Below are 25,271 nucleotides of genomic sequence, written 5' to 3' on the forward strand. Positions count from 1 at the left end.
CAGGGTTGGTGAGGGGCAGGGACCAGCTGAAGGTCTATCTGATGCCAAGGCCCCTGCTTTCCTACCAGCCAATACAGCCACTATCAAAGCTGTCCCTACCCCTCCACCCCACCCCAACACCCCTCCCCCAACCCGCTGCAAACCACCCCCACCACTGGTGAGAAGGGACATCACCTTTCTTACTCCAAATGCAGGAGCTCCAGGGAGCTGCCATGCCACAGCCAGGGGAAGGAGGGTAGCTTGGGAGGGCATGAGAAATGGCATTCTTTATTCATAAATAAAAACATAAAATTACCAGAAATAGTTTACATGGCCAAAAGGGGGCATCAAAAATAAATCAAAGCTGTCAAAAGCAGAGCAAACCAAACAAGACACAACCAAGAGAAAAATAACTCTGTACATAGTCTTCCAAATGCTAGTCCATCCATAGCCAGCCTGGGCCGGAGTTCCCGCTTAGCCTGCAGAGCAAGCGCAAGGGGGAGCACAGATAAATGAGGAAGGCGGAGCATGAAAGCACACAGGTGCATACACAGGTGCGTGTCCTCCTGGCAGGGACAGCTGCGGCTCTGACCACCCAGCCTGCCTGACCCCTAGGATCTCTCTCCCAAGAAGTGGCCCAGGCTAGGCCGGGAGTCGAGCAGGGGCAGAGGCTCGGTGGGTGCTTCTCAGGGGAGAGGTACCCCCCAACGCAGTCCCCATGGAACTCGGTATTCATGGGGACCGACTGTGCCCAGCAGGGGTTAATCCAAATGCAGAGACCACAGGATAAATCCAGGGTGGGAGCCACATGAGAGTCTGGTCACTCTAAAGCCCAGAGGCAGAGCCCCCCTCGGTGTGGCTGCCTCCTTGCTCACAGCAGAGAGCTTCACCCTCCTTTGGCTAGCAGAGCCGCAGCTCTGATCCAGTGAGCATGCGTCTTAGCAGCCACTCTCGGGGGAAGAGGCGGCGAGCTCCCGCTGGCCCTGGGCCAGGCCGCCTGTTCCGAGGCCTGCGTGGCCGACTTCTCCAGTCCTGCTCAGCCTCTGCTGCTCAGAGGCTCCTTCCGGAGAGAGGCTGGGTCTGGCAAGGTCCAGGAATAGCATGGAGGTTTCAGCACAGGGAGGGGAAGGGAAACCACACCGCGGCGAGGTCGCTATGTTACAGGACACTCTCATTCTGGTGCAACTGGGCCACCCTGGAGCCTTGGGCTGGTGGCACCCCAGGGAGGGCTCCATGGGTTGGCCTGGGGCAGAGATGGGGACAGGGGTGCAGGGCACTGTCACACTGAGGTGGAGCTGCTGTGCCCCTGAGCGCCCTCCCCTGGGGCTTAGCACCCACCTCTTTGCAGCGAGGTCTTGAGGGCAGAGCAATGGGCTTTTGGCTGCCCTTTGGGGGGGTGGTTTCCAGCCCGAGGAGGGGGCAGCAGCCTCTTTCTATCCATCAGGACAGCCTCTGGGAGGAAAGGACTCAGACAAGGCACAGGCTGGTAGAGATGAAGCAACCAGGAGACAAGGGGTGGGAAGTCTTTGATTTGGGGAGTGGGGGTGATCTGCCTGTGTCCTGTGGAGGGGACTGGCCTCCAGGCAGAGAGGGAGCTCTGGGCCTGTGGATTCCGGGTTTAAGTCTAGCCTATGACTAAGAGTAATGGCTTGAAATTCCAGAGAGGCTCCTCTGTCACGTGAAGGCAGGACAGGCACAGCCTAACTTGGGGAATGGAAGGCAGAGCCAGCATCCGGGAAGGCGGCCCTGCTCTCAGTCCAGGCTCAAGGAGGGACTGTGGGGGGACCCTGGCAGGATGGGAGGCTGGAGGAGAAGCAGCTCCCCACTACCACCTGGGGCCTGGAGGGGTCCACAGTCGGGGACAGAACTGGGGAGCAATGGCCTGGGGCTGCTGCATACTCAGACATTCAGTTAACCCCCCTCAGCATGCGGGCGTGAGCCCAGGAATCCAGCCGGGGCTGGCTGTCCCAGGAACAGCAGCTGCAGCTCGAGGCAAAAATAGAACATGGAACAGCCTGGCTGCCTGCGAGATCTGGCTTGTGTCTGAAAAGACAAGAAAGGAAAAAGAAGAAGAAAATTCCCTGAACCAAGCAACTGAGAAACAATCTTTTCTCCGCACATCTTTGAAAGGGAAAACCAGCCTTCTGCAGGCCAGGAGTCCTTGATTATGGGGCTCAGGTGGGGCTAATGCAAGCAGAGGGGGGTGCAGCCGGGGGCCCCAGGGCTGTTCAGAGGCTGTGTTTGAGCCTCTTACTGTCTTTGGACACTGGCACTTTGGGGCCCCTCCCTGACCTGTAAAGACTCTGTCTGTACTTAGCCCTGGAGGTGACAAGGGACATGACCGGCAGCAGGATGGAGCTGAAGGTGAAGGGGGAAGGCCTAGCCCAGATGACCCTGTGCCATCTCAGTGGACAAAGGTTATTCTGAGTTCAAGCAAAGACTTGGTTCTTAGGAATCAAAACCAATGCAGGGTAACTGCTGAGCAACTTGAACAGGAGGGGAAATCCCTATCTCTGGTCTCATGATGAAAAGATCTGGGGGCTCCCCTGGGGACAGCTTGGAGTCACACACTCCCTGCATCATCTTTCTTCCTCAGCACCCATCCCAGGGCCTTGGGGCTATGGCTTTAAGAAGAGATCAAAGGCCACCAGTCATCCCGAGGCTGCTCACGTCCAGTCAGCAGGGCTAGAGGGTCTGGCTGTCACCACCTAGCTTCTCCTTCAGACACCCTCTGGTCTGGCTGAGTCTCGACATCCGCCGGGTAGCCCCAGCTCTCCCCTCCTTTCTGAGACCTACAGTGTTGGGAAGCTCTGATTGCTGTTCAGCCAGGTTCTCCACATCCCACTCCAACCCCTGTCTCTCCATGGCTGGGGGGAATAGATGAGGTATGACCAGGTCAGATTCCAAAGCTTCTGGTCATAAATGCTTGTGTTCTGTTCCCAAGGGGCAAACCCAGTGTGTTGGGAGCGGGGGTGGGAGTCAAGAAAAGTTGTAGGAAAAGAGGTGGAAGGGAGCTTCCGTCAGTCACCACCCTCTCTGGGAGAGCATTTAGGGAACCCTCTAAATGCTTAGAGGGTTCAAAATCTCTAAGCATTTTGAACAAAGACCAAGTTTTAGGAAGCCAGTAACCAAATCTTGATGATCCCAGGACTCCTCTCTTGGCAAAGCTGGAGGTCTGGCCGGCTGCAGGGTTGCTAAGCGCTGGATCTTGGGAAAGGCCAGGAGAGGCCCTGTAGCAGCAACCGTTCCCCACCCCCACCCCGCAACCAATCTCCTCGCCTTGAAGTCTGTACTTCTCTCTGAGGCCTGAGCAGGGAAGCAGGGCAAGGGAGCCCCCATTGACAGACTCAGCACCCCTGCCTCCCAGTGCCAGGTCCCCGGCCCTCTCCCAGGAGGCCCCTCAGATCTCGGTGGCGATGATGTCCTCGTAGGGGATGTCAGCCCCTTCAAGGTCGATCTCAAAGGGCTCCCCTGCGCCGTCCCCCCGGGCCAGCTGCTGCAGTGCCTTCTCCAGGCGCTGGTTCCGTTGGTACATGGCCAGGTAGCTCTGCTGCAGCTGCTTCTGGTACTGGATCACTTTCTCCTTCTCCTCCTTCCACACCAGCCGCTCGTGCTGGAAGCCAGAGGACATCTGGTCATGCCCCTGCCGCTCCTCCTTGAGCTCTGCACGCAGCCTCTCCAGCTCGCGCTGAAGGGCGGGCACGTCGTCCGCGGAGGCGGGACCCAGAGCAGCCGCGTCCCTGCTCCGCTGCAGGGCGGCCTGGGCCCGCAGCTCCAGCAGCTCCTGCTCCAGCAGGTTCACCTTCTCCCGCAGGAGCTCCGCCTCGTTCTTCTTGCGCTGCAGCTCGTTTTCGCACACCTCCAGCTCCAGGCCCTTGGTGCGCAGCGCGTTCTCCAAGTCCTGCGTCTTCAGCTCCAAACTCTCCAGCCGGCCCCGCGTGTCCTTCAGCTGAGCCTTCAGGTTGAGGATCTCGCTGGCCTTGGCGTTGATCTCTGTTTGGGACTCCTTCAGCTGCTGCTTCAGGAGGGAGATCTCTCCGGACTTCTGGCACACCTGCCACGAGGCAGGGCAGGGCAGGGACAAGAGAGAGCCAAAGGGTGAGAGTCCGCACGTACGGGGCACCTGATTGCTTAAAAGCACTTAATCCTATGTGATCCAGTGATTGGGACTCGTGGTTTTCACTGCCGAGGACGTGGGTTCCATCCCTGATCCGGAAACTAAGCTCCTGAAAGCCACCCAGCGCCGCCAAAAATAAAAAGAACTAAACTAGTCCTCACACAGTGCCTGGAAAGAGCCCCCAGCATGGTGGTCTGGGCGACCCACGAAGGCCAAGCCCTGCTGTGAGGCTCCTTTCATTCTGAATCTGGCTAGGTCTGTCCACAAGCCTGCCTCACCCCCCATTCAGTCTAAATCTCAGTCCATACCCAAACTCGTGTCCCTGTTGTTTGGTCGCTAAGTCCTGGTTTTGAGACCTCATGGACTGTAGCCCGCCAGGCTCCTCTGTCCATGGGATTCTCCAGGCAAGAATACTGGAGTGCCATTTCCTTTTCCAGGGGATCTTCCTGACCCAGGGATTGAATCTGTGTCTCTTATGTCTACTACTTTGGCAGGTAGATTTTTTTTTTTTTTTTTTTTACCACTGGGGAAGTCCACCCAAACTTATAGCTATGTATATATTAAGGGCCAGTGGTTTAATCTGCCCACAGCCGGTAGCTCCACTATCTACATTAACATCGATGATGTCAATTTTGGGTCTAACTTCTATCATCTGTGTATATGCTCACACCCTCTGGCCTCACCCCTGCACATATTCTCTTCTCTTTCCTCTTGGGATAAAGACAATATTCACACAATCATGGCTGCACCCCAGCAACCTATTGGGCTCAGAGACAGTGCCCAGCTGGCATCTGCCAAATGATGAGCCGCTGTTCTCCCCAGTGCCCTCCACCATTTCTGCTTCAGTCTCCATCAAAAGTTGGCTGAGAGCAGCAAACAAAACTAATGACACTAATGAGACTGACTCAGACCCGTGTGTCTATGGAGTCCTGGCCACTGGGGGTCACGTGTCCAGGGCCAGTCTGGCTGGCTGTGTCACAAGAGCATTTTCTGCCAGCCTGCAGGAAAGATGGCCAGAATGAAGGCCAGGGTCTGGGCCTCCACAGAATAGATTCTTTGAGCAAGACTGGAAGTATTAATATTTCCTCTTTTCTTCTTGAGGCAGAACCACCCCTTTTTCTCATGCACCACCTCTGAAGTGTGCACAGCCCTACCACCATGCTTGGCTGGGACTGAAACAGCCTTCCGAGGGTGAGCCTGGATTTGCATCATGCAGGGGGCAGCAGAGCCGTGGCTGAGGATGGGGCCTCGCTTTGAATCCTGGCTCTACCAGAGTGACCCGGCCAATTCTGCATCCATTAGCACAGTAGCATTATGAACATAAAACTCTGAACTCTGGGACCTAATTCAGGATCAGATCCTGCCTCTGATATCTGTTATGTGGTGACTTTGGCAAGTCATCTAACAAGCTCTTTGCTATTATAATTGTTCTCCGTGCTTCAGTGTCTTTAACTCTAAATTGAGTTTCACAGGGCTGTTGTAAAGGTTAAATGAAAGAACCTGAGGCCTGGCATTAATAAACACTCTATGAATTATTGTTGTTATGTTTGTAATATATTTCTATGTTTTTGTGAAAATTTACTTCATTTATTGTTTTACTAATAGTCTGACTGGACAACCTGGGAATGAGGTCACAGCCATGTCCAGCTTAGTTCTGGATTAGACAAGCAAGAATGGATGCATAATGCTAGCGTTGGCTTATGTTCTGAGATGGGCCAAAGTGTTCCCAAGTCCTGGCTGAGAAACCATGGCTGGGAAAGGGTCTCCTGAACCAACACTGATGAGAAGAAAGGCACTGGTCCCATGGATGAGGTCCTTTCCTCTTTGGGAAACCTGGCAAACAGAAAGTGACACTCCCTGCCCACCTGTCTAGCGCCTCTATCCATCACTTCCTCAGAAAGGATCTTTTTTCTCTACCCTTGATAACACCTGTCACTCTAATTTCCAGAATAAGTACAGGAGATCAGTTCAGACAGATGGCTGCATGGCTGATGGTGTGTCACCCCTACCTAGGGGTGATGCTGGTCTAACCAGACCCAGTGAGTCCTCAGCCCCTTCCCAGGGCAGGAGTCTTTGAGGTGACTGCCATGTACACGCCTCTTCTGGTCCTTGCAACATCTTTAGAGGCCCATCAGGTGAGAAAAGTGAGCAGGATATGGGGGTTAGGCTGTTCTCCAGTGAGACCAGGTGCAGCCACCTAATTTCCAGGTGTGCCTGAGGATGTGCATGTGTACATGAGTCCTCTTTCTTCCTGTTCTATGCTTCCATCTCAGTCCACCAAACAGAAGCTCCACTTGCACTTCTATGAGGACTGGCCAACTCTGTCCCTGAGACCTGCACAGATGTGACCACTCCCACCAGTGGGTGAAGTCCCTTTCCTCAAATGTCACAGATGAGGGACTTCCCTGGTGGCCCACTGGTTGAGACTCCATGCTCCCAACGCAGGAAGCTTGGGTTCGATCCTTGGTCAGGGAACTAAGACCCCACATGCCGTGTTGTAGCCAAAAAGTTAAAAAAAAAAAAAAAAAATCCCACAGCTTTGGAACTGTGTTTTCAGAGTGCACACAGAACCTTCCATAAAGAAAACAACAACAAAAAGATGAAGAAAAAACATCGCAAATAGTGCTATGGTCTCTTGTGGCTTTGGGACCATCAGGAACCAGGGATGGTTTGCGGTCCTGCAGAGCCTCTGCGATGCACAGAGGTGGCCCTCAGACAGCCTGGCTGGGACTTGGTTCTCTTGTTCTAGTTTCTCAGCCAATGACTCAATTAGTAAATTCAATTCTGGCCATGAGGCATGGGGTTGGGGAGATGAAGAAGCCCAGGCTAAGAAAATCTTCAACATGGTTTACTGGGAAGCCCTTTCTTCGGGTCAGGGAGCCATCATTCCAGCCCAGTTTTCCGGGGCAATTGTGTTCCCACCCCTGTTGCTCCAGTAGCTCAGCTGGTGAAGAATCTGCCTATAATGCAGGAGACCCCGGTTCGATTCTTGGGTTGGGAAGATTCCCTGGAGAAAGGATAGGCTACCCACTCCAGTATTCTTGGGTTTCCCTGATGGCTCAGATGGTAAAGAATCTGCCTGCAGTGCAGGAGACCTGGGTTCGATCCCTGGGTTGGAAGATCCCCTGGAGGAGAGCATGGCAGTCTGCTCCAGTATTCTTGCCTGGAGAAGCCTGGCGGGCTACAGTCCATGGGACTGCAAAGAGTCGGACATGACTGAGTGATTTCACACTTCTCCCTGTTGCTTAGAGCCTGGAGGAGACCTGGAGAAAGTGGTGGGGAATGCAGGCACTGAACCCCTGCCCGTCCCCTGCCCACGCCCTCATCCTCACCTCCCACTGCGTCTCCTCCAGTGCAGGGGCAAAGCTGGTCTTCTCTTTCTCGTAAGACCTGAGTTTGGTCTCCAGCAGGTCCTGCTCCTTCATGAGGCTCTCGAGTTCCTGCCGGAGCTGCCGTTTCTCCTGCTGAAGCTGGAGCACCTGGAGATGCAGGACCTGCTGAGCCCGCTGGCTCTTCTGTGCGGCCACCTTCATCTTGCCCTTGGCCTCCAGCCCCTCCAGCTCGTCCTTGCAGCGCCGCGGCCGCTCCTCGTAAGGTTGGCTGGCGGCCAGCTCCTTCTCCTCGAAGCTGCGGTGCAGCCTCTGCAGCTCGCCCTCCCTCTCCAGCAGCTGCTTCTCCAGCTCCTGGATGGTGCACTGGTCCGTGGAGATGGGGGAGCGCACAGAGCCCTTGTCTTTGCTTGCGTGGGCCAGCTTGCTGCCCCCGTCAGAGAAAGACAGGGCCTTTAGGCTCATCATGTTGCTGTCTTGGAGGACAATGCCCTGTGTGATGTTGTGGGCTGAGCCCCCAAACCGGCTGGCGGGCCCCACAGGAGTGACCAGCGGGTCCAGCTGGTAGCTGCTGCTGGTACTGTGGGTGGGCAGGCTGGACATGGAGTTCCGGCCGGAGTCGGACAGTGCCCCGGAGCACAGGCTGGGCTTCAGCTCCTGCTCCTTGGGCTTGTCCAGAGGCGCAGGATGCAGCTGGTGGCCGGCGCTCTCAGGGGATGAGTGGAGGATGGCGCCTGACCGTGGCAGCACCGGCTTGAAGGCGGTGGGTCTCACAGCACCCTTCTCAGAACCCTGGGGAGGAAAACAGCCATACTGACCCTGTGTCTCCCTGCGATGAGCCCTGAGTCAGGTATGCAGGCCAGCTACATGGCACCTTCCTGGTCAGGGGCTGCAGGTGACCTCACCCGTTACTCTGAAGGGACCAGAAGTGGTGAATTTCCCTCAAGAAGGAGGAATTCCTCCATGACTGTCCTTAAATATCATCAGGCCCTTTGTTCTGCAAACTGCCAACCAGTTTGTCACCAGTTTCTCCGAGATGACAGCCCTTTTAGGTTCACTGGCTGAGACCCCTGTGCCAGGGTTCTGGGGCTCTGCGTGCTGCAGGTAAGGATGCTGGACACACTTTCCTCGGGGAAGTTCATCCCTGCTTCTTCCCCATTACTTCCAGTTGGCCAGCAGCTGGAACTCTGGCCGTGGCCTCCCCCAATGGTTGGGAGAACCGCTTGAAATAACAGTCTTTTCCCTAAAGCCATCATTTTCATTATTAGAGGACTTCAAAGTTTACAAGCTCTTTACTTTGAAAAGTTGAAACTCTATCCAACATGTGGGCTGTTTCCTAGCACATCAATGCATAGATTCATCCTCCCAGGTGAGGCCAGGGTGCTGAACAGGAACAATACTTCTAGCACCGACTGGCAGGACCCATGAGAACTTAAACTGGGACGTGGGCTGGGTTTCTGAGCACCTGGGACTCTGCCCTCATCCTTGCTAGATTGCTGATGATAACAAACCCGAGGGACTTCCCTGGTGGTCCAGTGTTTAAGACTCCATGCATCTACTTCAGGGGGTGCGAGTTCCATTCCTGGTCAGGGAACTAGGATCCCACAAGTCACGCAGCATGGCAAAAAACTAACTACCAAACTCACAGCTCTTATCCCAACAAAGATGCTTTAGGGCTGGTTTGAGTGAGAGCTGCTGTCCCACCAGAGAAGCAAAGGAGGAGAAAGCCCACCTCTGTGAGTCCTCTAACAAGAGAGCCTATCAGATCTCTTCAGGTGGGCTCTCCCCCTGCTTTTCCAGATGGTAAGGGAGCCCTTCCTGCTTCCCATGCACTTGAAAACATGGCTATGGGTCCTGCCTTGGCAATCCTGAGTTATAGCCCAGCAGAGTTCAGAAAGGCTTGCATTCTCTGATTGCTCTGTGCTAAAAAGCTCACCCAGGACTTTTGCATTATGAGACTGATCAATGTGTTCATTCCTTTGTCCAATCTTGCTCTCTGGTGTGGTTAAGTACTCCTGCCCTCTCTGCATCATTCAGTAATGTAAGCGTTCTCAGTGATGTAAGCACTTAAGACCTTCCCCACCACCGCTCTCAGCCCCAGGCCTCTTCCCTGCCTTTCCAATCCAGCCACCCACACCAGAGACCCCTCCACTTACCATCTCTAGCTGATTGGAGAAGGGCATGAGCTTCGGTGGGGTGGATGGGTCAAAGTCCACTCCTGCCTGGCCCCCTAGGTCCCCACTGGACAGTGCCGTGTAATCAGGGCGGTGGGAGCCCCGGGCCTTCTGGCTGACCTTGATGTAGAAGAAGTCTTCGCTCTTGCCCATTTTGGAGCTGGACTTGCCATGTCCCGAGTCTTGGGAGAAGCCGAACCTCAGCAGCCCGTCTGAATAGCGGTTGAGCTTCTTGAGGTGGGAAGACTTGCGCAGCTTGTACTGCGAGGCCCGGCAGTGCTTGCTGTGGAAGCCGTGGCCAGAGATGAGGCTGCTGACGCTGCCCATGGTGACACGGGGGCCGAGGACAGGTGGGGCAGAGCGGGGACCTGGCGTGGCAGGGGCGGCGAGGGGCAGTCCTGGCTCCGAGAAGAGACTGCAGTCATAGCAGAAGCCTCACAGAGCCTGGGAGAGCTGAGACCTGGAAGAAGACATAAGCAGAAGTCAGCCTGGATGGGGTAGTCATGGCACGTCCCCACTGGTGACCAACCTCGAGATCTGGGCAGCAGAAAAAATGCATGTTTCCCTTAACAGAGGCTCAGCCCTGTCTCTGTCTCAATGGGCCCCCCTCTCATTCTTCCTTTGTTCTCTAATTCAGCAAACATCTGCTAGAAGCCTACTATGGGATGGCTCTCTTCTTTTTTTTTTTAATTTTTATTCTTTTTTTAACACCCAAAACATTTTGTATTGGGGTACAGCTGATTAACAATGTTGTGATAGTTTCAGGTGAATAAAAAGGGACTCAGCCATACATATGCATGTATCCCTTCTCCCCTCAAACTGCCTCCCATCCAGGCTGGCACATAACACTGAGTAGAGTTCCATGTGGTATACAAAGGTTTTTGTTGGTTATTCACTTTAAATATAGCAGTGTGTACATGACCTTCCAAAAGTCCGTAACTATCCCTTCCCCCCAGCAACTGTGAGTTTGTTTTCTAAATGTTAGCTTTTTTCTGTTTTGTAAGTCAGCTCGTTTGTATCGTTTCTTTTTGGATTCCACATAAAAGGGATGTCATGATATTTCTCCTTCTCTGTCTGATTTACTTCACTCAGTATGATACTCTCTAGGTTTATCCATGTTGCTGCAAATGGCCTTATTTCATTCTTTTTAATGGCTGAGTAATATTCCATTGTATCTATGTACCACATCTTCTTTGAGATGGCTCACTTCTCAGCACTGGGATGCAGGGGTGAACAGTTACAGTCCCTGCACTCATGGGGCTTGTGTGCGGTGTAGTGTGGACTGGCCATAAACAGATCAACGTATGTGACCTCAAGCGATCTGTGTGCTACAGGGGAAATAAAGCCAAGTGAATGGGATGGAATTCTGTTGTTGTACTAGTTGCTCAGTCAGACTTCTTGTGACCCCACAGACTATAGCCCGTAAGGCTTCTCTGTCCATAGACTTTTCCAGGCAAGAATACTGGAATGGGTAGCCATTCCCTTCTCCAGGGGATCTTTCCAACCCAGGAATCGAACCCAGGTCTCCCACACTGCAGACAGACTCTTTAGAGTCTGAGCCACCAGGAAGAGGAGGTGGTTGTTTTACGCAGGAAATACAAATGAAGCCTCTCTCTGTTTGGTGTTATTTGAAGAGAAATGACACCAAGAAAATGAAGAAGAAAGCATGTGGAGACCTGTGGGGAGAAATAGGAAGCTCAGGGGTAGACCCAAATGCAAAGCCCTGAGTCCCTGAGTGGAATGTGTTGGGCATTTGTGAGATCAGTAAGGAGGCCAGTCTGGCTGGAGGGTAGTTAGCAGTGGGGGTTTGGAGGATGCAGACGTCAGAGAGATAGTAGGTGCCAGGCAACAGAGAGCCTAACTGGCCATAAAGGTTTTGGCTTTAGTCTGAGATAAGAAGCCCCCAGATGGCTTTAAGCAGCTGACAGCTTGATCTGACTTGGGTTGTGGAGGGTCGTTCTGGCTGCTGTATGGAAAAGAGCCACTGGAGAGCTTGGGTGGAAGTGCTGGGCCTGTTATAGCAGGTGAGTGACTAACATGGCTAGGCTAGTGTGGTAGCTGTGGATTCCATTTTTTTTCAATTGTATTTATTTATTCTTGACTGTGCTGGGTCTTCACTATTTTTCTCTAGTTGTGGAGAGAGGAGGCTATTCTCTAGTTGTGGTGCACGGGCTTCTCAGTGCAGTGGCTTTTGTTGTAGAGCATGGGCTCTGGGTTGCACAGGCTTCAGTAGCTGTAGCACATGGGCTCAGTAGTTGGGCTCCTGGGCTCTAGAGCACAGGCTCAATATTTGTGGCACGTGGACTTAGTTGCTCTGCCACATGTGGGTTCTTTCCAGACCCACATGGGTCCAGGAATTGAACCCATGTCTCCTGCACCGCTGAGCGAGCAGGGAAGAATTAAATTTTAGATGTAATTTTAAGGTTGAGCTGATGGTACTAGTTAAAAGACTGAATGTAGGGAGGGAAAGAGTGGAATCTAGGATGACTTCAATGTTTTTTATCCAAGTATCCAGAAGAAGTAAGTTGCCATTTATTGAGATGCAAAAGACCACAGAAGGAACCAGTTTAGGATGAAGAGGGGGTGGAAATAGGACTTTGGCTTAAGACATTAAGATTGCAAAGCCCATTAGAGATCCAAGCAGTGATGTGGAGTAGGATGGGTGTGGAGCAGGGCAAGCTGCAGATTTCCCTGTGTGAGCTGTTTGTGCATAGTCTTGGAGCTTGGTCTGAGACTAGATGAAAAAGCAAGGGCAAGAAGGCAAGAGAAAAGTGAGGACTGGTTCACTGAGGCCGGGAAGATGAGTGGAAATGAGGAAGAGACACTAAGGGGTCTTTGACAGACATGCAGGAGATGCGTGAAAGGTAAGGATGAAGATGGTGTCAAGTGATGCTGAACTAAGATGGCGACTAAGAATTGGTCAATGGATGTGGCTATGTGGAGGCACCAGTGACCTTGACAAGAGTGGTTTTGGTGGAATGGTGCGAACAAAGGCCTGACTGGAGAGGGCTCACAGGAAGAAGAGAGAAACAACTGTACCCCTGAACAATAAATAGTAACTTGGCCGACTTGGTTTGGATTCCCAGTTATGCTCCCTGCCAGCTATGATGTGGGAGGTAAACTCTCTTACGTCTTTACCTTCTGTGTCACAAACCAATTCTAAGATACACTTAAAGTTGTTTTTTTTTTTTTTTAAGTAATAGGACTGCATCTTATAATCAATGCTGAAAACAATAACAACGGCCTTGCTGGTCACCAGACAGAGGAATGCAATAGAAGGCAATGTGGGCACCCTCGTGGATGTAGGCAAATCGCTCAAGCCTGGGTCACCTGATTGTCAGAGCTTGGAAATGCTGTGTGATTGTCATGCATTGAGAAGGAGTATTTCTTAGTCAGTCAAAAGACAGATGATTCAATTAAGAAGCGGGGGGAGGGGAGGGACACGGCAAGTTTAATAAAATAGGAAATGCAGAAGGAACCCTGCATTCTTTATTCTGCTCTAAATTACCCTGTCAACTGAAAGGGGCAGAAGACATCCCAGGTGGGTGATAAGGGGGTATTATGACTGAGGGAGCCAGAAGACTCTTCAAACTCTGAAGACGAAGGCTCAGATTCAAACATGCATTGTCATCTTGAAGAATAAAGTAGCTATGACATGAATAAATACATCCTATATTCCAATCATAAGAGCAACCACACAACAAAACAGCGTTCCATAAGTGTAATATATGCTTTTCTATGAAAAGCTTTTATTATATTGATGGTCTCTTAGAATCAGGGAAACATGATGATACCTCATGGGGCCTTTGCAAGCAGTTTATTGGATCTTACTGGAAGCTAATAGGTCTGATACATTTATTTGAAGCCTAGTATATAGTAGGCACTCAATGAATAGGAGGTATTTTCACTGGCATCTATGATTTATATTATCATTATTGTTCTCTCCAGGCATACATCAGCCCTGTGTTATCTTCAATGGCCACATCTCATTTTCCAGAACTAGTTCTCTCCTCTCCAAATGCAAGTTTCCTGCATCCCATTCCCTGACAGCACTACTTAGGCGCATGAAGTTCCTCTGCTAATTTAACAGCTGACAATGACAAAATGTGTTTCTCATGCCCCAGGTCATCCATCTCTTGCTTAGTTGAGGCCCCAGGGGCCTATGAGGCAATATTTTACTGCTGTCCATATATTGGGAAGCTATTTTTGGCCAAAAGACTCTTGCGCACTCTGCATGCTCTAACAGTTGGACAACTGGTGACTTACTTTTTGCTCATCCAGTTACACATTTGTGAACATCTGCATGGACAGTGTTGTAGAGATAATACCATAGGCTATGGTATCAGAGAGACTTGGATTTGAAAATTAACCTCTCTGAGATTTCTTTGCCACAGAATGGAAATAATCAGAATTTCACAGGCTCAGTATGAGGATGAAGCAAACTCACAGAAGTCAAGTGCAATGCCTCACACATGGTAGGTGCTGTCCAGGGAGTCCATGATCAACTGAAAGACAGGATTAGGGTGCCTTCTAGAAGTATAATAGCTGGAACAGAACTATAATACCAGGAAGACATGTGAAATGAATCTGTTTGCAGCTCATATAATTCAATAATAAAAAATGAACAAACTTAATTGAAGAATGGGCAGAAGATCTAAATAGACATTTTTCCAAAGAAGACATACAGATGACCAACAGGCACACAAAATGATGCTCATCATCGCTAATAATCAGAGAAATGCAAATCAAAACTATAATGAGGTACCACCTCACACTGCTCAAAAGGACCATTATTAAAAAGTCTACAAATAACAAATGCTGTAGTGGATATGGAGCAAAGGGAATCTTATACTGCTGATGGGAATGTAAACTGGTGCAGCCTCTATGGAAAACAGCATGGACGTTCCTCAAAAAATGAAAAATAGAGTTGCCATATGATCCAGCAATCCTGTTACAGGATGTCTATCTGAAGAAAACCATAATTTAAAAATATACACACACCCTGGTGTTCACTGTGGCACTATTTACAATAGCCAGGGCATGGAAGCCACCTAGACGTCCATCAACAGACAGGAATGGTTAAAGAAGAGGTGGTACATATATACAATAGAATATTACTCAGCCATGAAAAGGAATGGAATAACATCATTTGCAGTAACACGGATGAACCTAGAGATTATCATCCTAAATGAAGTAAGCCAGACAGAGAAAGACAAATGACACATGAATACCACTTACGTGTGGAATCTAAAACATGACACAAATGAACGTATCTACAAACAGAAACAGACTCTCAGACATACAGAACAGACTTGTGGTTGCCAAGGGAGGGTGAGGGAAGGATAGATTGAGAGTTTGGGATTAGCAGATTCAAACTTAGTATGTATAGGATGGATAAACAACAAGTTCCTACTGTATAGCACAGGGAACTATATTCAATATCCTGTAAACCATAATAGAAAAGAAAATGAAAAGAAAATAAATACAGATAACTGAATCATTTTGCTCTACAGCATAAATTAACATTGTAAATCAACTATACTTCAATAAAGTTAAAAAAAAAAAAAAGAATCTGTTTGCAGCTCTCCTGCTGCACCACCATCTCCTTTCACTTGGACCCTGAGACAGCCTCCAAATTTATCTTTTCCCCATCTGCTCATCCTAAGCATCTGAAGTGTCGAAGTTCTCCCGCTCACAGGTGAAAACCTTTCAAGGCTTCCCATTACTCGTAGAGTGAAGCAGGCTCCTCATGAGTTCAGTGGGTTTGGCTGATTTGCCCACCACTCCAGACTCCTCACCTCAGTGACGGCCACATTGTTGTTTTTCTGCTGGTGGAACACACCAAGCCTCTTCTCATCAAGGAGTTTCATGCCTGCTGTTGCCTTGCTGACAACTCTCTTCCCTTAGCTCTTCCTCTTCACACAAATTTCCCTTTCTCACGCTTTAGTTTTGAATTCGAATATCACCTCCATGGCTTTCCTAGTTACTCATAGAAAAATCCATTTCTCCCCTTCCTCTCTGTTAGAACCAATCTGTTTATTTCCTTCACAACACTTGATTTAATCAGTCAATTCTAAAGAAAAATCAACCTTGAGTATTCATTGGAAGGACTGATGCTGAAGCTGAAGCTCCAGTATTTTTGCCACCTGATGCAAAGAACTGAATCATTGGAAAAGACCCTGATGCTTGGAAAGATTGATGGCAGGAAGAGAAGGAGGTGGCAGAGGATGAGATGGTTGGATGGCATCACTGAATCAATGGACATGGGTTTGAGTAAACTCTGGGAGATGGTGAAACACAGAGGAGCCTGGCATGCCGAAATCTGTGGGGTCTCAAAGAATTGGACACTGAGCAACAACAAAATCTTTTAAAACAAAACTTTTTATTATATATTGGAGTATAATTGATTAATAATGTTGTGTTAGTTTTCAGGTGTATAGCAAAGTGATTCAGTTATACATATACATGTATTTATTCTTTTTCAAATTCTTGGCCCAATTAGGTTGTTATATAATATTGAGTAGAGTTCCCCATGTCATACAGTAAGTCATTGCCGCTAACCTATAATAATCTGCTGCTAACTTATAATAATAACCACCAGAATTTCAGCTCTATGAGAGCAGAGACTTTGTCTCTAGACTCCTAGGGTGAAAATGAAGCAAAACACAGAGGGGTTAGATGACTTGGCCTTTGTCATTCAACTGGCCAGTGACCAAGGTAGGATTTGAACCCAGACCCAAATTCCATGATATCCACATGTGAGCAGATTGCTGAGGACTATAGGTAGAGGCTCAGAGATAGGGTGCCTAGTTACCCAGTCGCTGACTCTTTGTGATCCCATGGACTGTAAACTGCCTGGCTCCTCTGTCCATGGGATTTTCTAGGCAAGAATACTGGAGTGGGTTGCCATTTCCTGTTCCAGAGATCTTCCCAACCAAGGGATCGAACCTGCATCTCCAGCAGCTCCTGCATTGCAGGTGGATTCTTTACCACTGTGCCACCTGGGAAGCCCCCAGAGATGTTAGGGATCCTATCCTGGAAGGCAGGTCAGTTTCAAGGGTTGACAGAAAGAAAGTCAGGAGGGGAAATTAAGCTCATGGCCTCCAGCCATAGCTTCATTTCCCAACTGGGCAGGAAACAAGGTTCTAGGTATGGGTGAGCTCCTTCACTGACCTGAACGGCAGCCTGGAAGATGTGCGAAGGGCAAGCACTGTGCTGGAGGGAGAAGACAAATGATGCCAGGGAGCAAAGGCATGGAGTGGGTGAAGGATGCTGGCTCTGATCCTGAGAGCATTTCTGTCCCTTAGCCCTGGAGCCTCTGCTCTCCATTCCCCAGGTCTTAACACACAGAAGAGCTTTGAAGTTTGAGATTCTCCCCCAGATATATTTGAAGCTAACCTAATTACCTTTAAATGTCTAGACTTGTTTGGTTTTCGACTTGGAGAGAGCATCACAGAAAACCTGGCCGTGATCCACCCTAGTTCCCAAATCTTGGGTCTTCCCACCCACCCCCTACAAGACTCATTGTCTCTGCCCTCAGGCAGGCAAGGGGAAGGGCACATTTTTCTTCCTGGGAAAGAAATCCTCACTGGCCCAGAGTGTGGGATACGGGATGAAAGTGAGCAACCACACAGATCTTGGAGACTGCAGGAGGGGAAAGGAAGAGGCAAGAAGGACTGGAGAGGAAAAGGTAAAGAAGCTACAGCTCCTCAGGCTGGGCTCAATTACGTGAGCTCCGTGATCTTCATGGATGTTACAAAAGAAATCCAGCAAACATTAGACTTTATAAGAGGAAAGAGAAGGACAGCCAAGAATAGGTCGTGGTAAAGGAGCCCCTAGGACACACGTCTCAGAATCTGGCCCCAGGGAACTGAGGGGACTTGCCTCTAGGAGTGCCATCGCCTCCCCAGCCTGCCACATGACCTTCCCCACCGGGGATGGCTTCCCCACCAGGAATGCAAGGACCTGGAAGCCCTGGACTTTGAGCTGCTGCTACTCCCACGGCAGCTGCTCCCTCCCCATCCATCTTGTACTCTTTTAACCAGGGCTCACGCCAGGGTGACACATTCCTCCCTTTCTGGAATATGGAGCTAGAGACACAAACATGAAAAGGGGTCTGTCAGGACTCAGGAAGGTGAGTATTACTGCATCCCCCCTCATCTCACACCAAGGGGAGAAGCAGATATGGCCTTTTGTTGTTCAGTTACCATTTCGTGTGGACTCCTTGCGATCCCATGGACAACAGCATGCCAGACTTCCCTGTCCTTCACTGTGTCCCAGAGCCTGCTCAAACTCATGTCCACTGAGCCAGTGATGCCATCCAACCATCTCATTCTCTGTCACCCCTTCTCCTCCGGCCTTCAATTTTTCTCAGCATCAGGGTCTTTTCCAAAGAGTCTATTCCTCACATCAGGTGGCCAAAGTATTGGAGCTTCAGTCCTTCCAATAAATATTCAGGATTGATTTCCTTTAGGATTGACTAGTTTGATCTTGCTATCCAAAGAACTCTCAAGTCTTCTCCAGGACCATAGTTCAGAAGCATCGATTCTTCCACTATCAACCTTCTTTATGCTCCAACTCTCACATCCGTAAATGACTCAGGAAAAACCACAGCCTTGACTATATGGATCTTTGTCCACACCAAACCCAGACTTCCTGCCTGGGGAAAGTGAGGATACACAGCTGCCCTCTTGTCTGCCCTCTTTGTCTGGAGAGATCACCTACAAGATCAGGATGCTAGCCTCCAGCCACCCTGCTCCTTCTCATGCCTCGCTCTTTCTCAGTCCAGGTCATTCCCTGACTTCTTTCCTTCCTTTATCCTCTCCCCATCACCACCCAGGCCAGGCTATTGGGCATCTCTATGTTCTCAGCACTCTCCCACCAGGTGCCTCCATCTGGGGCATCCACTGGGCTGGGCTGCTGCTGATGGAGCAGGGGAAGCCCTTGCTGAACCCTGAGGAATTCTCCTCCAGCACCCATGGAGAGGGGGAGGGCGCCCACACCAGAACACACTCCATGGGGTGTTTCCTCAGTGAGCACCAAGTAATCTCACCTTTGGCCTGAGCTGACGGGGTTGCTGTGTAGGGGTTCATTGGGTCACTAATTCAACAAATATTTCTTCCTCATCTGACAAGGGCTAAGTACTATGCAAAGTGCAGGTGGAAGAGGGTGAGGAAGGAAGGAGAGGAGAAAATGCATAGAAGGAAAAAAAGAAAAGCCAGGGATAAGTGTCAGTCGTGTGCGTCTGTGTTCATGTGTGTGTGTGCATGTGTGTGCGTGTGTTCTCCACTTTAGTTGCAGCGTCCAGGGAAGATCTTGGAGAAGATGGTATTTAGGAAGAGTCAGGCTGATGAAGGTTTTGGTAGAATGGTCCCTCGGCTCTGATGCAGGAATGGGCTTAGGGGTTTAGAGCAGAGGGGTCTCCAGGGTGGTGACCTGGCAATATGTGAAGAAAAGACTTCTTTGACTGTCATGACCAGGGGTGCCATGGGCATCTGGTGGCCAGAGCACAGAACAACTCACAGGACAAAGAATTATCTGACCTGAACCCTCAATAGTACCAAGGTTGAGAAACCTGGATTTAGAGGAAAGGAAAGAAAATATGATATTTAGAGCCTCAGGTCTGCCACTCTTGCGGTGTGACTTTGAGTAAGTGGTTTAAGCTCCGTGCCTCTGTTTTCTCACTTGTAAAATGGAAGTAGCCACATTTGCCCTGCCACAGGGCTTTATCATGAAAGGAAGTGAGAGCTTAGAATATACCAGAAAAATCACCAACGCTGGTTATTGTATGATTTCTCACTGTCATCCGGGACAGTTCTCTGAGATATTCTATTATACAATACGGTTTATTTGAGAAGCACCATGTAGCTGCACCCCCAGTACAGACCCTGGCCTGGACACAGAAGTCTCAGCATGATGGCTTGTCTTGCACAGCACCCATGAACTGGGGTGTAGACAGAGACTGGGCTGCAAGATGTAACAATCCTCCCCTCAGTTGGTGCAAAGCTGGGCTCAGTTTCCAACCAGAACAGGAGGGGCTGGATTCAGTTCAGCTCTTCTCTGAGATCTGAGAATTTAATCTCCTAAAATCTCCTGAGAGCTATCCACACCCTCCTCACAAAAATGTCACCTCCCACCCCGACTCCCCCGCACTCCAACATTTTGACTATCATGTCTTAAAATTCCTTGACCCCAAACAGCTCTCGATGGACCTAGTTTAGAAACAGATGAATACATCCTGCTCTGGGGGATCAAACATGAGCTTTGGAGTTCCAGGTAAAGGGGCAATCGTTAAGTCATGGCCAACTCTTTGTGACCCCGTGGACTATAGCTCTCCAGGCTCTCTGTCCATGGAATTCTCCAGGCAAAAATAGTGGAGTGGGTTGCCATGCCCTTCTCCAGGGAATCTTCCTGACCCAGGGATTGAACTCAGGTCTCCGGCATTGCAGGCAGATTCTTTACCATCTGAGCCACCAGGGAAGCCAGAATGAATACTTTGCCTTGGATCATTGACTTAACTAATGACTCCCTGCTTCTCTGTAGAAGCAGGGGAGGAAGTGAACTAAAAGGATTGTGTGTCACCTCAGGGCAGCCCCCCACCTCCTACACTCAGGACCCATGACTTGGACATATCTCAGACCTACTACAAAGGGAGTCATAAGGTAAAAGGCTAGTTGTAGTGGGCAGCTACCTACCTACCTACCAGGGGATGAACAATGCTCCCCCAGGTAAGATTTTCACCAAAGCTTACCCTAGTTACTGATGGGCCATTATTAAAACTTTCTTCTATTCAATTCTAATTTTAATTGATTTTTACAGTACTGAAATCCTATAAAAATCACCTAAGTAACTCATGCAGAACTAACAACTTTGAAAATGTTGTCATATCTGTTTCAGAAATAAAATATCTGCAAGTGGAAATCCCCTTTCCCTGCTCTTTTTCCTGCCCCATCTCTCCCTCCCCAGGGGGAATCCTTATCGTGACTTTTGTGGGTACATTTGTTTATCATTAAATGCATTCTTCACATAAGAGAATATGTCTATGTACTGCTTTGATTTTTGCTTTATAGAAATGTTATCCTGGGACCTAGCCGGTGGTCCAGTGGTTAAGAATCTGCCTTCCAATGCAGGGAGTGAGAGTTCAATCCCTGGTGGCAGAACTAAGATCCCACATATCACGGAGCGATTAAACCCATGCGCCACAACTACTGAAGCCCAAGTGCTTGCTGCTGTTGCTGCTAAGTCACTTCAGTTGTGTCCGACTCTGTGTGACCCCATAGACGGCAGCCCACCAGGCTCCCCTGTCCCTGGGATTCTCCAGGCAAGAATACTGGAGTGGGTTGCCATTTCCTTAGTGAAGCCAAAAGAAATCATCTCCTGTTGTGTGTGTCACTCTGCAACCGTGGTTGCTTTATTCAGTGCTTTATACTCGGGATCCATTTGTATCTTTCCTTTGGGTTTCTAGGTGGCTCAGATGGTAAAGAATCTGCCTGCAGTGCAGAAGACCCGGGTTCGATCTCTGGGTCAGGAAGATCCCCTGGAGAAGGGCATGGCAACCTGCTCTAACCTTGCCTGTGGGGGCAGTGATCCTCACATGTCCTTCACCAGTCTCTGCTTAGATGTTCGCATTTCATTACAAGAACCCTGTTAGGTGATTACTTCTCCACATGTGTGGGAATTTTTCTAAGGTTCATTTTTCTCTGAGTCTTGGAAGCTATTTAGTTTTTAAAGCCACTCCCCACCCCCTTAAGTTGAAATCCTGGAGGAGAGGAAGCATCTGAGACCCTTATGGGCCAAAATGTCAGAGGAGGGCGCCAAGAGTGGGAGGAGCTGGGAGGAGCGCCTCCAAATCACACTTGGAGTGTTACCCTGGGGTGGGGGAGGGGCACACCCGCTGTTATTAACAAGAGAGTGTCACCAGCGCAGCTGAGGCGGGGGAGAGGGACCTGGAGGAGCCTTGGCCAAACAGACAGGTCCTCTGCTGCAGGTGATGAAGCTGCTCTTCCTCGCTCAGAGGCAGCCTGGATGCCAAGGGTAGCATCTTCCCTGATCAAATCCCAGACTCTGGAGCCACATGGGACATTTACCCCAATTCCTTCACCGCCCAAAAGTGACATGGAAGTCCCAGAGCAGGGAAGGGTCACGTCACAACTTCCGGACCTGAAACTAATATCCTTTCCATTCTATCCAGAGCGCAGGACCAGTTGGAATCCATTTTCCAGATGAAGGGTGGGCAGTTCCTGCTTTATGTGGGCCACGTGTGTAAGGAGGAGGTATGGAGTGAGTGTGTGTGTGTGTATGTGTGTGTGTAAGGCTGCCTGATACAAATGAGATTCTGTCCTGTGGGCGGGCGGCATGCTCCATTCAGAGATGCCCAGCCCGTGGGTTCAGTGCTGGAGAAGGCAGAGCCTCAGCCGTGGGTGGCAGGGCTGGCTGGCCTCCAGGAATAGCTGGAATAGCTGGTAGCTGCTGGGCTGGGACTGGAGCTTTGCCTGCATCACCAGCCCAGGACAATTGCTAATCTTGGGAACCACACCTTTGCGTTCTTATGTTCAGTTCCATCTGTGGGACTTAGCAAACTTCACACTCACTATTATTCATCCACATGGTCCTCAGGGTACACCACGTGCAAGCATTGAGTGCTGAGAAGGAGGGGACAAGTCCTCTCACAAAGAACTTGAATGTGGTTGTGAAACCTCAGCTTCCTTTTCTTTTTTCCTTTTTTTTTTTAAGGCTGCAACATGCAGCATGCGGGATCTTAGTTCCCTAACCAGGGATCGAACCCATGCACTCTGCATTAGGAGCATGGAGTCTTCACCACTGGGAAGTCCCAACCTCAGCTTCCTTTGAAAGGAAGACTTCGTTTCCAGACCTGGCTCTTTTCTCTCTACTGTGAGAAGCCCCACTGACCACCGGAAGCCCCCCACTCTGGGCCCAGAGCTGCTACTCAGCTCACTTGGCACTCAGCCTGTAGAGCCTGCAGACAGCTTTTGCATTACTGAGTTTTTCAGAATCTTAGGGTCTTTAAACTTCCTTAAAGGCTGGGATGGCACCCCAAAGCTTCCTTGTATCTCACATGGTATGGTGAACAGTGCTGAGAACACAATACATATTTTTAATGAAATCAGCTCCCAGAGGGCTCAGGCTTTACTGGTCAAGCTCAGTGGGGAGGATAGGTGACTTCAGCTGGGGTCCCATACCTGCAGACTGGAAGCCAAGTCTGTAAAACTAGAATCCAACCCAGACTTCCATCTCTTGGACTTCATTGGAGCCAACTGGTCACCTTGGGAAGAAGGAAATTTACCCTCTCATTGACCTCCCAGTCCTGTTCAAACCTAGGGCCAAAATAAAGAAATACTGGGTTGCCCAAAAAGTTCATTCAGGCTCTTCTGCAATATGAACTTTTTGGCCAACCCAAGAAAAAGCAGAGTTATCTGGTTTCAATTGTTGAGTTGAAAGATAAGACAGAGACACTTAAAGAGAATTTAAAAGGTAGCACCAGTTTAACTAAAGATGCAAGACAAACCAGCAGGAGTTTGCTGGATTAAAGCCAGCTCTCTGACTCCAGCATATGATAAATTTTAAATGTTTTCTCTTATATAGGAGTGAGATAATTGTCTGCTGTGAATGCTTGTGTGCATGCGTGCTAAGTCGCTTCAGTCATGTCCAATTCTCTGTGACCCCATGGACTGCAGCCCACCAGGCTCCTCTGTCCATGGGATTTTCCAGGCAAGAATACAGGAGTGGGTTGCCATTTCCTTCTCCAGGGGATCTTCCTGACCCAGGGATCAAACCTGGGTCTCTTACATCTCTTGCATTGGCAGGTGGGTTCTTTACCACTAAAGCCACCTGGGAAGCCCTTATGAATGTCTGTGTCCCACTAAAATTCATGTTGAAGCCAAAAGTGATGGTGTTGGGAGGTAATTAGTTTTAGATGAACATGTGGGTGGGGTCTTTAAGATGGGATTAGTACCCTTATAAGAGAGAGTACCTGTTTTTGTCTCTTTCCCATTCCCTTGTCCCCCACCACAACCAACGTGAGGATACAGTAAAAAGTCAGCCATCTAAAGAAAAAAAAAAAAAGCCATCTATAAGCTAAGCAGAGAGGTCTCACCAGAGACAGAATCTGCCAATGCCTTGATCTGGGACTTTCCGGCCTCCAGAACTATGAGAAGTAAATGTCTATTGTTTAACTCCCCCAGGCTTTGGCTACTTCATTCTAGCAGTCTAAGCTAAGATGGGCTTCCCAGGTGGCACTAGTGGTAAACAACCCACTTGCCAATGCGGGAGACATAAGAGATGTGGGTTCAATCCCTTTGTGGCAAAGATCCCCTGGAAGAGGACAAGGCAGTCCACTCCAGTAGTTTTGCCTAGAAAATCCCATAGACAGAGGAGCCTGGAGGACTATAGTCTATAGTGTCACAAAGAGTCAGACGTAACTGAAATGACTTAGCATCCATGCACAAGCTAAGCTACTGTCCCTCTCCCTACCCTCCAGACACCCTGGCAGAAGGTGCTGTCTGGGCTGTCAGGTCACCCCATTTCTGGCATTGTCCTTTCCTTATATTCTTCCCTCCTGCTTCGCGGTTCACATGGTGCTGGCAGCCTCACAGCCTGCAGACATGCCATGCTCTGTGGGGAGCTCCATCATGGACAGACACTTGCTGAGAAGTTCAGGTACTCTAATCCTGGTTCTGCACTCCACACCCCTCCACCCCATCCCCAGCTCTCGGACTCCAGCAACCAGGTTACTGTCTGGCCCCAACTGCTATGACTTGCCTGCCCCTTCAGGTTGTGGGTCCACAGGAGAGAACCTCATATATGATAATATATGATAAATACACATTTATCAGATCCCATCCATGGAGCCTGTTCTACTTGCATTATTGTGTTAGGCCCTCAACAGAGAATCACAGAGTGATGGGTCTGTTTTGTCATCTGGCAGAAGAGTGAACCTTTCAGCACCTCTACTTCCTTCTGTTAGATAAGCACAGCTGATTCCCACACCTCACAGAGCAACCGTCAGGATTAAATGAAACCACATTTATGAAAATGCTTGACCACAGTAAAAACAGTACACACAGGATGAATTTAAACCAAGTGCTTGTGGAATTATAAAGCAGTATGGAAAGGTGCTAGAACTAGATCCTCTGAATCTTTAAGTTAAAAGGGCGAATCTTTAGGGAAGGACTACAGCACCCCCACCTTCCACCTCCCACCCCCACCCCCATCTCCTGCTATCTCCCTGTGGCGACAGGCTGGTGTCCTGGGGACCTGGCAGCCGCCAGACCTGCCTCTCAGCCTCCAGAAGGGCAGCTGGGGCTTGCAAGGATGTGAGAGCAGTCTCGTGGCATCTGCCAGCTGGGGCTGGGAGGTGGCTGGGGGAGGGGGCAGCGGGGTGGGGGGCGCGGTTGCAGGCTGCACCAGGCTGGTGGGAGGGCTCCCAGCCAGCTCCCCAGCAGAGGTCTCTCGGGGCTAAATGGGGCACGTGCCCAGGATTAATTGACTCCCCTTTTAAGATGCCTCTCCCCCTGGCCCCTCTGCCCCTCCCCACAGCATGTTGCCTGATTCAGCTTTCCTTATCTGGAATTCCAGTGCTAGTATTCCTGTCCTTGACCTCTCCTCCCATTTGTCACTCCTAAAGGAAGGTCGGGCAGGGGCTGGGGCCAGTGC

General features: G+C 50.0%; 1 protein-coding gene across 2 annotated transcripts in view; it reads right to left on the bottom strand.

The window, feature by feature from the left end:
- Positions 1–247: 247 nt before the first annotated feature.
- The window catches only part of LZTS1 (leucine zipper tumor suppressor 1), a 67,634-nt gene continuing 42,610 nt past the window's right edge, over positions 248–25,271 (bottom strand). The window contains exons 2-5 of one of the 2 annotated variants that reach the window (XM_086414400.1): positions 22,799–22,933; positions 9,582–10,059; positions 7,429–8,217; positions 248–4,033 (exon numbers count right to left, since the gene is read on the bottom strand). In XM_086414400.1, coding sequence (XP_086270526.1) covers positions 3,380–4,033; positions 7,429–8,217; positions 9,582–9,926 — 1,788 coding nt within the window. In that variant the 5' untranslated portion in view covers positions 9,927–10,059; positions 22,799–22,933 and the 3' untranslated portion in view covers positions 248–3,379. The remainder of the gene's footprint in view (positions 4,034–7,428; positions 8,218–9,581; positions 10,060–22,798; positions 22,934–25,271) is intronic. The other variant, XM_086414399.1, reaches the window with a different exon arrangement.

This window comes from Bos grunniens, chromosome 8, assembly GCF_055505025.1.
Source record: "Bos grunniens cultivar Pamir isolate PY7600 chromosome 8, Bosgru_T2T1.0, whole genome shotgun sequence".
Taxonomy (NCBI): Eukaryota; Metazoa; Chordata; class Mammalia; order Artiodactyla; family Bovidae; genus Bos; species Bos grunniens.